The 13033-nt window shown below is 45.9% G+C and overlaps 1 protein-coding gene across 1 annotated transcript in view; it reads left to right on the top strand.

Moving 5' to 3' along the window:
• LOC140205093 (coiled-coil domain-containing protein 170-like) overlaps nt 1-13033 on the top strand; it is a 96826-nt gene that overhangs the window by 34535 nt on the left and 49258 nt on the right. Inside the window, exons 7-8 of the mRNA XM_072272267.1 lie at nt 2290-2475; nt 9020-9337. Of these exons, the coding sequence (XP_072128368.1) occupies nt 2290-2475; nt 9020-9337 (504 nt within the window). The remainder of the gene's footprint in view (nt 1-2289; nt 2476-9019; nt 9338-13033) is intronic.

Raw genomic sequence — 13033 nt, 5'->3', positions numbered from 1 at the left:
TGGTGCTCCTTCCCCATCTCCCCCCCCACTTCTTCCATGGCCTTTTGTCCTCTCGTATTAGATTCCCTCTTCTCCAGCCCTGTATCTCTTTCACCAATAAACTTCCCAGCTCTTTACTTCATCCCTCCTCCTTCAGGTTTCACCCATCAGCTCGTGTTTCTCTCTCTCCTCCTCCGTCTTTTAAACCTGCTCCTCATCTTTTTTATCTCCAGTCCTGCTGAAGGGTCTTGGTCCGAAACGTCGACTGTACTTTTTTCCATAGATGCTGCCTGGTCTGCTGAGTTCCTCCAGCATTTTGTGTGTGTTGCTTGGGTTTCCGGCATCTGCAGATTTTCTCTTGTTAGTGAAACATGTTTGCTTCAACAGCCAACACACCCAAGGATGTGCTGGGGGTAGTCCACAAGTGTCACCACACATTCCAGCGCCAACATAGCACGCCCACAATGTTCAGCAGCAACAACTACAACAGCAGCAAAACAAGACCCTTTCTCTCCCTACCACTCATTACCCACATCCACAACACACAGGCAGGCCTCCAACACCAGCACAGGCCACCTCCAGGCCTTTTTATCATTAAGTGCGATCGTGAACAATAGCCAGATCAGAAATGCTGATCAAGTCAACTAGTTCCCAAAGAGAACTCTGATAGGCCAATCAGATGGTTCACTGCTACTCAGCAACAGAACACAAAAAAATCATATGTACAATTAAGAAACATTAAAAGATAGTAGAAATACTGGAGTCATGCTCTTTGTCCTGGACTCTCTGACTTGCAGACATTGGGCCTCTAACCTCCAAGCTCCTGTTTCTATGCTGTATCACTCTCTATAGAGTTTTAGAGTCACAGTGCACTACAGCACAGAAACAGGCTCTCCAACCCATCTAGTCTACTAAACTGTTAGTCTGCCCAGTCCCATCGACCCACGCCTGACCGTATCCCTCATGTCCACGTACCTATCCAAACTTGCCTTAACTGTTACAATCGAACCTGCATCCACCACTTCTGCTGGCAGCTTGTTCCACAATCACACCTCCTGAGTAAAGAGGTCCCCCTTAAATATTTCACCTTTTACCCTAAACCCATGACCTCCAGTTCTAGTCTCACCCAACCTCCGTGGAAAAAGCCTCCTAGGTCTCAATAATTATTTCATTTCAACTTCAACACAGCTTGCGAACTGCATCTCTGCCTAGAAGTGTTGGAATGGTTACAGCTGCTCATTTGCTGGCTAGCTTAGGTTCTAATAAGTCGGGCACAGTTAAGCTGACTGGTTGTGTATAGGCACTGTGCGTGATTGTAGGTGTCCACCGTAGCCGAACCATGGAATGAGCTGTGTTTTTTTAAAATTATTTGTTACACGTGCTAAGGGATATTTGGGCTCTGGCTAGGAAAAAAGGATTTACAGATTAGCTTTATTTGACGCTCGTGCATTGAAACATCGAGGCACGCGGTGAGATGCATCGTTTGCGACAGTGACCAGCACAGTCTGAGGATGTGCCAAGGGCAGCCGACAAGTGTCGCCAACATAACATGCCTGCAGCTTACTAACCCTAACTCCAGGTTAGCTTTATTTGTCGCATGTCTATCAAACAATCTGTGAAAGGTGTCATTGGCATCAAATCAATCTGCAAGGATTGTGCTGGAGGCAGCCCACAAGTATAACCATGCTTCCAGCGCCACCTTAGCATGCTCTTAAATTACTAACCCTGAATGTACATCCTGGCAATGTGGGAGGAAACTGAAGCGCCTGGAGGGAACTCACGTGGTCATGGAGCGAATGTACGAACTCCTTACAGACCAATGGCATTCAGTGATTGAAGGAGCTGTAAGGCGATTGCACTAATTGCTCCTCCACCCAACCTACCTCCTTGCCTTTATTCCTGGTCCAATGTCCTCTCCTATTAGGTTCCTTCTGAAACCCTCCGCCTCTTCCACCTATCCTCTCCAGCTTCTTACATCTTTCACTTCCGTCCTTCCTCTCCTGACCCACGCACCTTCTCCCTCACCTGGTCTCACCTATCACCTGCCAGCTTGTACTCCTTCCTTTTCCCCCACCTTCTTATTCTGACTTCTGCCCCCTTTCATTCCAATCCTGATGAAGGGTCTCAGCCTGAATCATTGACCATTCATCCCCTCTGTAGATGTTGCCTGATCTGCTGAGTTCCTCCAGTGTTTTGTGTGTGTTGCTCCAGATTTCCTGCATCTGTAGAATCTTTGATGTCCCCCCCCCCCCCCCACATTATGAGTTCTTCTCCCCCGCTGAGTTGCTATCTGATATGCTTTGGGCCCAGGCCTGTGAGATGTTCCAGGAACGCCTCCTGTGGGAAACAAAGATCGCGACGCTGGAAGAAGCTTTGGCCACTCGGGAAATGGAGTTCAAGGCAAGCCAGCAGACCCTGATGAAGCTGGCCTCTGAGGCGGGGAAAGCCCAGGATGTGGCAGCATCCTTCAACCAGGACATGAAGGTTGTCAGGAAGGTAAGAGAACAGGGCTTTTGGGAAATCCTACCTAGGAATACGGGCCATTACAGGTTTGTGCTGGTTGATTCTCCACATAAGCCCTTCATCGCACTGTCTCTTTCTCTGTGTTTTCCATCTCCCACACCATTTCATCCAGCTGCTCCCAAGCAGAGTTACTGTTGTCAGAGGCATACATGTCCAGGGTATAAATGCCATGAAAATTAAATTGCTAAATTGGTTTATTATTATCAGCAATGTATCAAGGTACAGTGAAAAACTGGTCTGTACACCATTCATACAGATCAGTTCATTATCACTGTGCATTGATGTAGCACAAGGGAAAACAATGACAAAGTGCGGAGTAAAATGTTGCAGTCACACAGAAAGTGCAACGCAGGCAGAAAATAAGTTGCAAGGTCATAACAAGGTAGATTATGAGATCAAGGGTCCATTTTATCATTCCAGGGAGCTGTTCAAATCTTAAAACAGCAGGGTAGAGACTCCTTAAGCCTGATGATGCACGCTTTCAGGCTTTTGTATCTTCTGCCCGATGGCAAGGGAGAGAAGAGAGCGTGTCTGGGGTGGGTGGGGTCTTTGATTATGCTGGCTACTTTACTGAGGCAGTGAGAAGTATAGGTGTAGACCATGGAGAGGAGGTTGGTTTCCGTGATGTGCTGAGCTTTATCTACAACTCTCCGTAGTTTCCTCAAGTCACAGGAGCAATTGCCGATCAGGAGCGTGATGTATCTGGATAAGGTGCTTTCTATGGTGCATCAATAAAAGTCGGTGCGGGTCAAAGGGTGCATGAAAAATTTCTTTAGCTTCCAGAGGAAGTAGAGATGTTGGTCAGTTTTGGTCGTGGCAACTAGATGGTTGGACTAGGACAGATAGTTGGAGATGTTCACTTCTAGAAACTTGAAACTCTCAAATGCAGCAGCAAGATACATTGCGGGACAAGGGCAAACATAGATTATCATAAACTTCCATGTGCACAAAACAAACTGTGACAAAATCACTACTGTAAGGTGGGGAGGAGGGAAGAGAGAAAAGAGATGGGGAGAGAGAGAGGGAGAGGGAAAGAGAGAGTGAGAGAGATAGAGAGGGAGAGGGGGAGGGAGAAAAAAGAAAGTCCAAGGCAGTGTGAGGTATTTTCAGATGGGTTCAAGGACCTGATGGCAGTGGGGAAGAAGCTGTTGTTGAACATTGAGGTGCAGCTCTTCAGGTTTCTGTAATTCCTACTTGATGGCAGTAACGAGAAGAGGGCATAGCCTGGATGATGGGGTCCCTGATGATGGATGGATGGATGTTGCCTCTTGTAGGTGTTCTGCAATGGTGGGGAGAGCTGTACCTGTGATGGAACTGGTTGAGTCCCACACTCTCTGTAGCATCCTGCGTTCCTGCACATGGGAGTTTCTATTCCTATGGGATTGAGTTCTCTGGGGAGGAGAGTTTCTCCTCAATCGCCAGTTGGACTTTCTAGTGACTACCTGATGTCAGTAGCTTCCAGCTCTCTAGACGTGGAAATTTCTCAGCAACCAAGGATCCGACCCAATTTTGTGTTATTACACCATAAGGTCATAAGACATAAGAGCGTAAATAGGCCATTCATCTCATCCAATCTTCTCCACCATTCGGTCATGGCTGATTTATTTTCCCTCTAAACCATAACCTTTGATGCTCTTACTAATCAAGAACCTATCAACCTCTGCTTTAAATATACTCAATGACTTGGCCTCCATAGCTGCCCGTAGCAATGAATTCCATAAATTAACCACTCTCTGATTAAGGAAATTCCTCCTCATCTCTGTTCTAAAGGGATCCTTCTATTCTGAGACTCCCAGTCTTAGACTCTCCCACTATAGAAAATATCATCTCCAAGTCCACTCTATCTACATAGGCCTTTCAATATTCAATAGGTTTCAATGAGATACCTCCATAATTTTTTGAACTCCAGTGAGTACAGGCCCAGAGCCATCAATTGCTCTTCATACATTAACTCTTTCATTTCCAGGATTATTCTCATGAACCATCTTGGACCCTCCGTTCTTGCCTCAACTACTTTCTCTGGCAGTTGATTCCATATAGATACCAACCTCTGTGTGAAAAGGTTGCCCCTTAAGTTCCTTTTAAAAATTTCCCCAGTCACCTTAAACCTCTACCCTCTAGTTTTTGATTCCTTAACCTTGTGAAAAAGACTGAGTGCATTCACCCTATCTATGCCCCTTGTGATTTTATATGTCTCTATAAGTCACGGCCCAGTCTCCTACGCTCTAAGAAATAAAGTCCAAACTTGTCCTACCTCGCCCGATAACTCAGTCACTTAGGTCCTAGCAAAGTACTTTTAAGTCATTTCCAGTTAATAACATCTTTCCTATAGCAAGGTGACCAAAACTGAACACAATACTCCGTTCAGCCTTATCACTGGCTTATACAACCACTCTATGTCCTCTCAACTTGTAGACTCAGTGCCCTGACTGACTAAGACCAGTTTGCCAAAAGCCTTCTTCACCACCTTGTCTACTTGTGACCCTACTTTAAGTGAATCTTGCACTTATAGTTCCAGGTCCCTGCAATTTCAAACTTCTGCCTCCTCTTGTCCTCAATGGTACTGGGAGAGTTGCCCCAGTTTCTCAAGTCTCCTCTCAACCCCTTCACTCCTGGTCTTATTTTGGTGACCTTTCCTCCTTGACTTTTACCAGGCTTCCATAATGTGGTGCAGTGCGACACAGGGGAAGCAGAGACAGAGTCAACTAAAGTTTATTGTCATGTGCAAAAGTCCATGCAATGAAAAACTTACTTGCAGCAGCATCACAGACACAAAGCATCAGATAAGCAGAATTCAAGAAATAAACATAAATTAAGTGCTATTCTTACAAGTAAGACATTTGATAAGGTTCCCCATGCAAGGCTTATTCAGAAAGTAAGGAGGCATGGGATCCAAGGAAACATTGCTTTGTGGATCCAGAACTGACTTGCCCACAGAAGGTGGTTGTAAATGATTCATATTCTGCATGGAGGACGGTGACCAGTGGTGTTCCACAGGGATCTGTTCCGGGACTCCTCCTCTTTGTGATTTATAAGTGACCTGGATGAGGAAGTAGAAGGGTAAGTTTGCTGATGATACAAAAGTTGAGGGTGTTGTGGATAGTCTGGAGGATTGTCAGAGGTTACAGCACAACATCGATAGGATGTAGAACTGGGCTAAGATCTGGCAGATGGAGTTCAATCCAGATAAGTGTGAAGTGGTTCATTTTAGTAGGTCAAATTTGAAGACAGAATATAATATTAATGGTAAAACTCTTGGCAGTGTGGAGGATCAGTAAGATCTTGGGCTCCGTGCCCATAGGACACTCAAAGCTGCTGCGCAGGTTGACAGTGTTGTTAAGAAAATGTATGGTGTGTTGGCCTTAATCAACCGTGGGATTGAGTTCAAGAACCGTGAGGTAATGTTACAGCTATACAAGACCTTAGTTAGACCCCACTTGGAGTACTGTGTTCAGTTCTGGTCACTTCATTACAGGAAGGATATGGATACTACAGAGAGAGTGCAGAGGAGATTTACAAGGATGTTGCCTGGATTGGAGAGCATGCCTTATGAGAATGGGTTGAGTGAACTTGGCCTTTCTCCATGGAGCAACAGTGGATGAGAGGTGGCCTGATAGAGGTGTACAAGGTAATGAGAGCCATTGATTTTGTGGATAGCAGAGGCTTTTTCCCAGAGCTCAAATGGCTAACACGAGGGGGCATAGCTTTAAGGCGCTTGGAAGTAGACACAAGGGGGATGTCAGAGGTAAGTTTTTCACACAGAGAGTGGTGGGTGCTTAGAATGCACTGCTAACGAGAGGCAGATACAATAGGGTCTTTTAAGAGACTCTTAGATAGGTACATGGAGCTTAGAAAAATCGAGGGCTATGCGGTAGGGAAATTCTAGGCAGTTTCTAGAGTAGGTTACATAGTCGGCACAACATTGTGGGCTGAAGGGCCTGTAATGTGCTGTAGATTTTTATATTTCTATGTAAGAAAGGACATAATTAGAACTAAAAATAAAGCCCATTTAGAATGAGTTGATCTAAGTAGTCATTGTGTTGGTAAACTCTGGTGATTAGGATTGTGAACAACGCTATTATTGTTGGACAAATCACAGGTGATGATGAGCCATTGTACAGGTGTGAGGTAGGACACAACTGCTTGAGTGGTGCTGCAGCAATTTCTCACTCAGTGTCAGTAAATCTAAAGATCTGTTTGTTGACTTCAGGAGGGGGAAGGATGCGCCACTCCACATTGGTGGATCAATGGGATTGGTGGTGGAGAGAGTCAGATTACATGAGCTTTTCTTGTCACATGTACATCGAGAAATACACAAATATGCAGTGAGATGTGTGGACATCAATGACCAACACGGTCTGAGGGTTGTGCTTGGGGCAGCCCACCAGTGTCACCGTGCTTGCCCACAACTTATACAGGTTTTCGAGGAAGTTACAAGGAAAGTTGATGAAGACGCGGCAGTGGATTTTGTCTACGTGGACTTTAGAAAGGTCCTGCATGGGATGTTGGTCGAGACGGTTCAGTGGCTTGGCATTGAGGATGAGGCTGTAAATTGGGTTAGACATTGGCTTTACGGGAGAAGCCAGAGAGTGGTAGTAGGTGGTTGCCCCTCCGACTGGAGGTCTGTGACTAGTGGTGCGTCACAGGGTTCGGTGCTCGGTCTTTTGTTCTTTGTCATCTATATCAATGATCTGGATGATAACGTGGTAAATTGGATCAGCAAATTTGCAGATGATACTAGGATAGGAGGTGTAGTGGACAGCGAGGAAGACTATCGAAGCTTGCAGCAGGATCTGGACTAGCTGGAAAAATGGGCTGAAAATGACAGATGAAATTGCAGACAAGTGTGAGGTGTTGCACTTTGGGAGGACCAACCAGGGTAGGGCTTACGTGGAGAGCTGTAGGGTACTAAGGACTGAGGTAGACAGATGGATCTGGGAATACAGATCCATAATTCCTTGAAAGTTGTATCATAGGTGGATAGGGTCATAAAGAGAGCTTTTGACCTTCATAAATTAAAGTATTGTGTGTGTTGCTATTGAGTACAGGAGTTGGAATGCTATGTTGAAGTCATATAAGATGGTGGTGAGGCCTAATTTGGAGTTTTGTTTACAGTTCTGGTCACCTACCTACAGGAAAGATATCAATAAGATTGAAAGAGTGCAGAGAAAAGCTACAAGGATGTTGCTGGGACTTGAGGACCTGAGTTATAGGAAAAGGTTGAATAGGTTGAGACTTTATTCTCTGGAGCGTAGGAGAAAGAGGGGAGATTTGACAGAGGTTTACAAAAGGTACATCAGGTAAATTCAAGCAAACTTTGTCACTGAGGATGGGTGAGACTAAAACTAGAGGTCATAGGTTAAGAGTGAAAGGTGAAATGTTTAAGAGAACAAGAAGGGGAACTTCTTCACTCAGGGGGTGGTGTGAGTGTGAAATGAGCTGCCAGAGGAAGTAGTGCATGCAGGTTTGATTTCAATATTTAAGAGAAATTTTGATAAGTATATGGATAGGAGGTGTATGGAATGCTATGGTCTTTGTGCAGGTCAATGGGACTAGGCAGAATAACAGTTCAGCACAGATTAGATGGGCCAAAGGGCCCCTTTCTGTGCTATAGTGCTCCATAATTCTATGTACCAAGGTACAGTGAAAGGATTTATTGAAAGGTTGAGTGAGCGAGGGCTTTTTCCTTCAGAGGAAAGGAGGGTGAGAGGTGGCTTGATAGAGGTGTACAAGATGATAAGAGGCGTGGATAGGGTGGCCAGCCGGAGACTTTCTTCCAGGGCAGAAATAGCTAATATGAGGGGACATAATTTTAAGATGATTCGAGGAAAGTATAGGCAGGGTGCCAGTGGTAGGTTTTTTGACACAGAGAGTGGTGGGTATGTGGAACGCACTGCTAGGAGTGGTGGCTGAGGCAGACATATTATGAAGGTTTAAGAGGCTCTTGGAGAGGCACATAGGTGATAGAAAATGGAGTGCAATGTGGAAGGGAAATGTTAGATTGATCTTGGAGTAGGTTAAAGGGTAGGCACGACATTGAGGGCCCAGGGACCTGTACTGTGCTATGTTCTAAATTGCACTCTGATCTGACAGATCAGCTGTGGGAAACATAGTAGCATAGAAGTTACTCAAAGGCATTACATTGGCATTGACTCGGGTTCAATTCCCACCGCCGTAGGCAAGGAGATTTGCAATCTCTCTGTGACTGCATGTGTTTCCCCCAGGTGCTCCGGTTTCCTCCCACATCCAATGATGTACAGGGTTAGCAGGTTAATGGTGGCATGGGTGTGATTTTGTAGCAAGGGCACTTTGAGCTAGAAGGGCCTGTTACCATGCTGAATCTCTAAATAAATAAACAATTAGACACGACCTGAGATAGTAAAAGCTAAAACAGTAACATAATGAAGGATAAGGTGTAACAGCTACAGAGGAAGTGTAGTACAGGTGGGTTGGGCTGAAGGTCCGGTCCTGTTTGTGTGCTGTCCTCTCACACGTGTCTGCTGTCCTTTCCCCGCAGGAGAGAGACGAAGCCCTGCTTCTGAAGGCCGCGGCCGAGCGGGAAAGCGAGCTGCTGCGCGAAAGGCTGGCGGACAGCCAGTTCGCCCTGGGCACCACTTGCCAGGCCCAAGTGCGTCAGGAGAGGCGGGCGACTGACCTGGGCGAGGAGCTGCTTGCCAGTGCCCAACAGAGTAAAGCTACCCGAGCCCTGCACCAGGGCCTCCTTGAGCAGCTGGCAGCCCTGCTCAGCAACGGCCTGGGCACCATCCCTGCTACTGAGGAGGCCGTCAAAGGCAAAGTGAGGGAGCTGAGTGGGAGAGACCGCACTTGGACAGCGGTGAGTATCCGGGGCAGTGAACCCCCTGACAAGTATCAGAAGTTTTAGAGGGAAAACAGGAGGGCAAAAAGAGGGGATGGGATAGATTGGGCAGGCAGGTTAAAAGTTCATCCAAAGAGGTTCTTCAGTTATGTTATTAACACAAGAGCCCCTGCAGATGCTGAAAGTCCAAAGGAAAACACACAAAATGCTGGAGGCACTCAGCAGATCAGACAACATCTATGGAGGGGAATAAAGAGTTTTTTGGGCCATGACCCTCCATCAGGACTGGAAGAAAGGGGTCAGAATCCAGAATAAGAAGATGGGGGGGAGAGAAGGAGAACAAGCTGGCAGATGATACCTGAGACCAGGTGAATGGAAAGGTGAGTGGGTGGGGGAAGGGGGATGAACTGAGAAGCTGGGAGGAGATGGGTGGTAGAGATAAAGGGCTGAAGAAGAAGGGATCTGATAAGAGAGGAGAGTAGGCATGGGAGAAAAAGAAGGAAGAGGAGGACTGGCAGGGGGGGAAGGGGTGATGTGAAATTGAGGAGAAGAAAAGGGGTAAGAGGAGAGCCAGGAAGGGGAATGGAAAAAGGGAGAAGGGAAAGGGGAAAGAAATTACTGGAAGTTGGAGAAATCGATGTTCATGCCATCAGGTTGGATGCTACGCAGGAGAAACATGAGGTGTTGCTGCTCCAACCTGATAGTGGCGTCGTCGTGGCAGTAGAGAAAGCCAGGCACAGACATGTTGGAATAAGATGGGAAGTCAAATTGTAATGGGCAGTGGCTACTGGGAAATCCTGTCTGTTGCAGAAGGAGTGAAAGTGCTTGACAAAGCGGTTCCCCAATCTATGTCAGGTCTCACTGGTGTAGAGGAAGTTGCACCAGTAGCACTGATACAGTAGGCATCCCTGACAGACCCACTGATGAAGTGTTGCCTCACTTGGAAGAACTGTTCTGGGCCCTGAATGTTCGTAAGAGAGGAGGTGAAGGGGCAGGTGTAGCACTTCTGCCTCTTGCAGGGATAAGTGCCAGGAAGGTGATCAGTGGGGAGGGATGCATGAACAAGAATTTCAGGATAAATTCCTCTGATATTAAATGGAACTATTGAACTATTGAACAAGGGATTCACAGGGATACTAACAACACAAGGATGACTAGAGAGGGACTAGATCCTCTCAAGGACCATCAGGGCTGCTTACGTTTGGAACTGCAGGACATGGCCAAAGACAAATATAATGTTAACATGCATTTCAAGGGGACTAGAATATAAAGGTAAGCATATAATGCTGAAGCTTTGTAAGACATTGTTTAGACTGCATTTAGTGCATTGGAAGCAGTTTTGGGTCACTTATCTATGAAAGGATGTGCTGGTATTAGAATCAGAATCAGGTTTATTATCACTGGCATGTGACATGAAATTTGTTAACTTAGCAGCAGCAGTTCAATGCAATACATAATCTAGCAGAGAGAGAAAAAATAAACAAGTAAATCAATTACATATATTGAATAGATTTAAAAAAGTACAAAAACAGAAATACTGTATATTTTAAAAAAGTGAGGTAGTGTCCAAAGATTCAATGTCCATTTAGGAATCGGATGGCAGAGGGGAAGAAGCTGTTCCTGAATCGCTGAGTGTGTGCCTTCAGGCTTCTGTACCTCCTACCTGATGGTAACAGTGGGAAAAGGGCATGCCCTGGGTGCTGGAGGTCCTTAATAATGGATGCTGCCTTTCTGGGACACCGCTCCCTGAAGATGTCCTGAGTACTTTGTAGGCTAGTACCCAAGATGGAGCTGACTAGATTTACAACCTTCTGCAGCTTCTTTCGGTCCTGTGCAGTAGCCCCTCCATACCAGACAGTGGTGCAGCCTGTCAGAATGCTCTCCACGGTACATCTATAGAAGGTTTTGAGTGTATTTGTTGTGTTACAAGAATTACCCTGGTAGTAATGATTAGTGAGGCACAGAGAATCTGTATTTACTGACAAGTAACTTTTATTGTTTCAACTAAAAAGCACAAGGTTTCACACTCTTATCTACCTGTGTGCCCCCTACTAGAACCCTTGACACTCTATGAACAGTCAATGAAGAGAACAGGTATTACCCAGGAGGGGAGTCTATGCTGACCAGGTGATCCTTGTGGTCCCGATCTCCACGTGTCCGTGGGGTCCTCCTTATCCGCAATGGTTGGTCTCTGGCTGCTGGAGAGTTATCGCCCCTGCGTATTTGGAGCTTCTGATTCTTATACTGTTCCTCATCAATTGAACTGTTGGATCTCCATCCCATTGGCTCAGGTCACCTGACCTACCTGGGTCACCTTCATACCGGTCATTGTATAGGGCTACAACCAACATTGTTTCATGGTTCTGTCCACCCCGGTCTTGTATATTTGTGCCTTTACACTCTGACTGGTCCAAACCAGTTAAATGAGGCAACCCAGACAGAGTCTAATGAGATTACAGATAGCTTCTTTGGTAGGTCTGGCATTTTACGTCACAAGTGGCTACTCCTCCGAAAATGGTCTCCGAGAATTGCTCTGATTAGATCGTCCCTGAGTCCATGCCCTTTACATAACAAATGGCTACTTGTTTGATAATCGTCTCAGGTTTAGCAGGTTATTACCTGAAGCTTCCTGTGTCCACATTCAGTTGCTGATTAGATTATCCAAGAGCAAGAATCAGTTTAGAGTCCACAAAAAGGGAGAACAAAACCAACTGGCTTGTCTGGGGTGCTTCCCCTGTCCTTGATTAGTCTGTAGTTTCTTCTGGCCAACAACTGACTTGCTAAATCTCTTCAAACTCCTAATAAAGTAGAGCTGCTGTCTTACCCTCTTTATAACTGTATCAATATGTTGGAACCAGGTTAGATCCACAGAGATATTGACACCCTAGAACTTGAGGCTGCTCACTCTCTCCACTTCTGATCCCTCTATGAGGATTGGTATGTGTTCCTTCGTCTTACCCTTCCTGAAGTCCACAATCAGCTCTTTTGTCTTACTGACATTGAGTGCCAGGTTGTTGCTGCGGCACCATTCCACTAGCTGGCATATCTCACTCCTGTACGCCCTCTCGTCACCACCTGAGATTCTACCAACAATGGTTGTATCATCAGCAAATTTGCAGATGGTGTTTGAGCTATGCCTAGCCACATGGTCATGTGTATACAGAGAGTAGAGCAGTGGGCTAAGCACACACCCCTGAAGTGCACCAGTGTTGATCGTCAGCAGGGAGGATATGTTATCACTGATCTGCAGACTGTGGTCTTCTGGTTAGGAAGTCGAAGCTCCAATTGCAGAGGGAGGTACAGAGGCCCAGGTTCTGTAACTTCTCAATCAGGATTGTGGGAATGATGGTATTAAGTGATGGTTCTAGTCGATGAACAGCATCCTGACGTAGGTGTTTGTGTTATCCAGGTGGTCTAAAGCCATGTGGAGAGCCATTGAGATTACACCTGCTGTTGACCTATTGTGGCGATAGGCAGATTGCAATGGGTCCAGGTCCTTTCTGAGGCAGGAGTTCAGTCTAGTCATGACCAACCTCTCAAAGCATTTCACCACTCTTGATGTGAGTGCTACCAGGTGAAATGTATAAGAATGATCCTAGTCATAAAAGGGTTAATGCATGAGGAATGTTGCATGACTTTGGGCCTGTTCTCACCGGAATTCAGAAGAATAAGGGAATCTCATTGAAACCAATTGGATATTGAAAGGTCTAGATA

Source organism: Mobula birostris, chromosome 1 (assembly GCF_030028105.1).
Source record: "Mobula birostris isolate sMobBir1 chromosome 1, sMobBir1.hap1, whole genome shotgun sequence".
In the NCBI taxonomy this organism is placed as follows: Eukaryota; Metazoa; Chordata; class Chondrichthyes; order Myliobatiformes; family Myliobatidae; genus Mobula; species Mobula birostris.
This window is presented reverse-complemented; position numbering and strand designations above follow the sequence as displayed.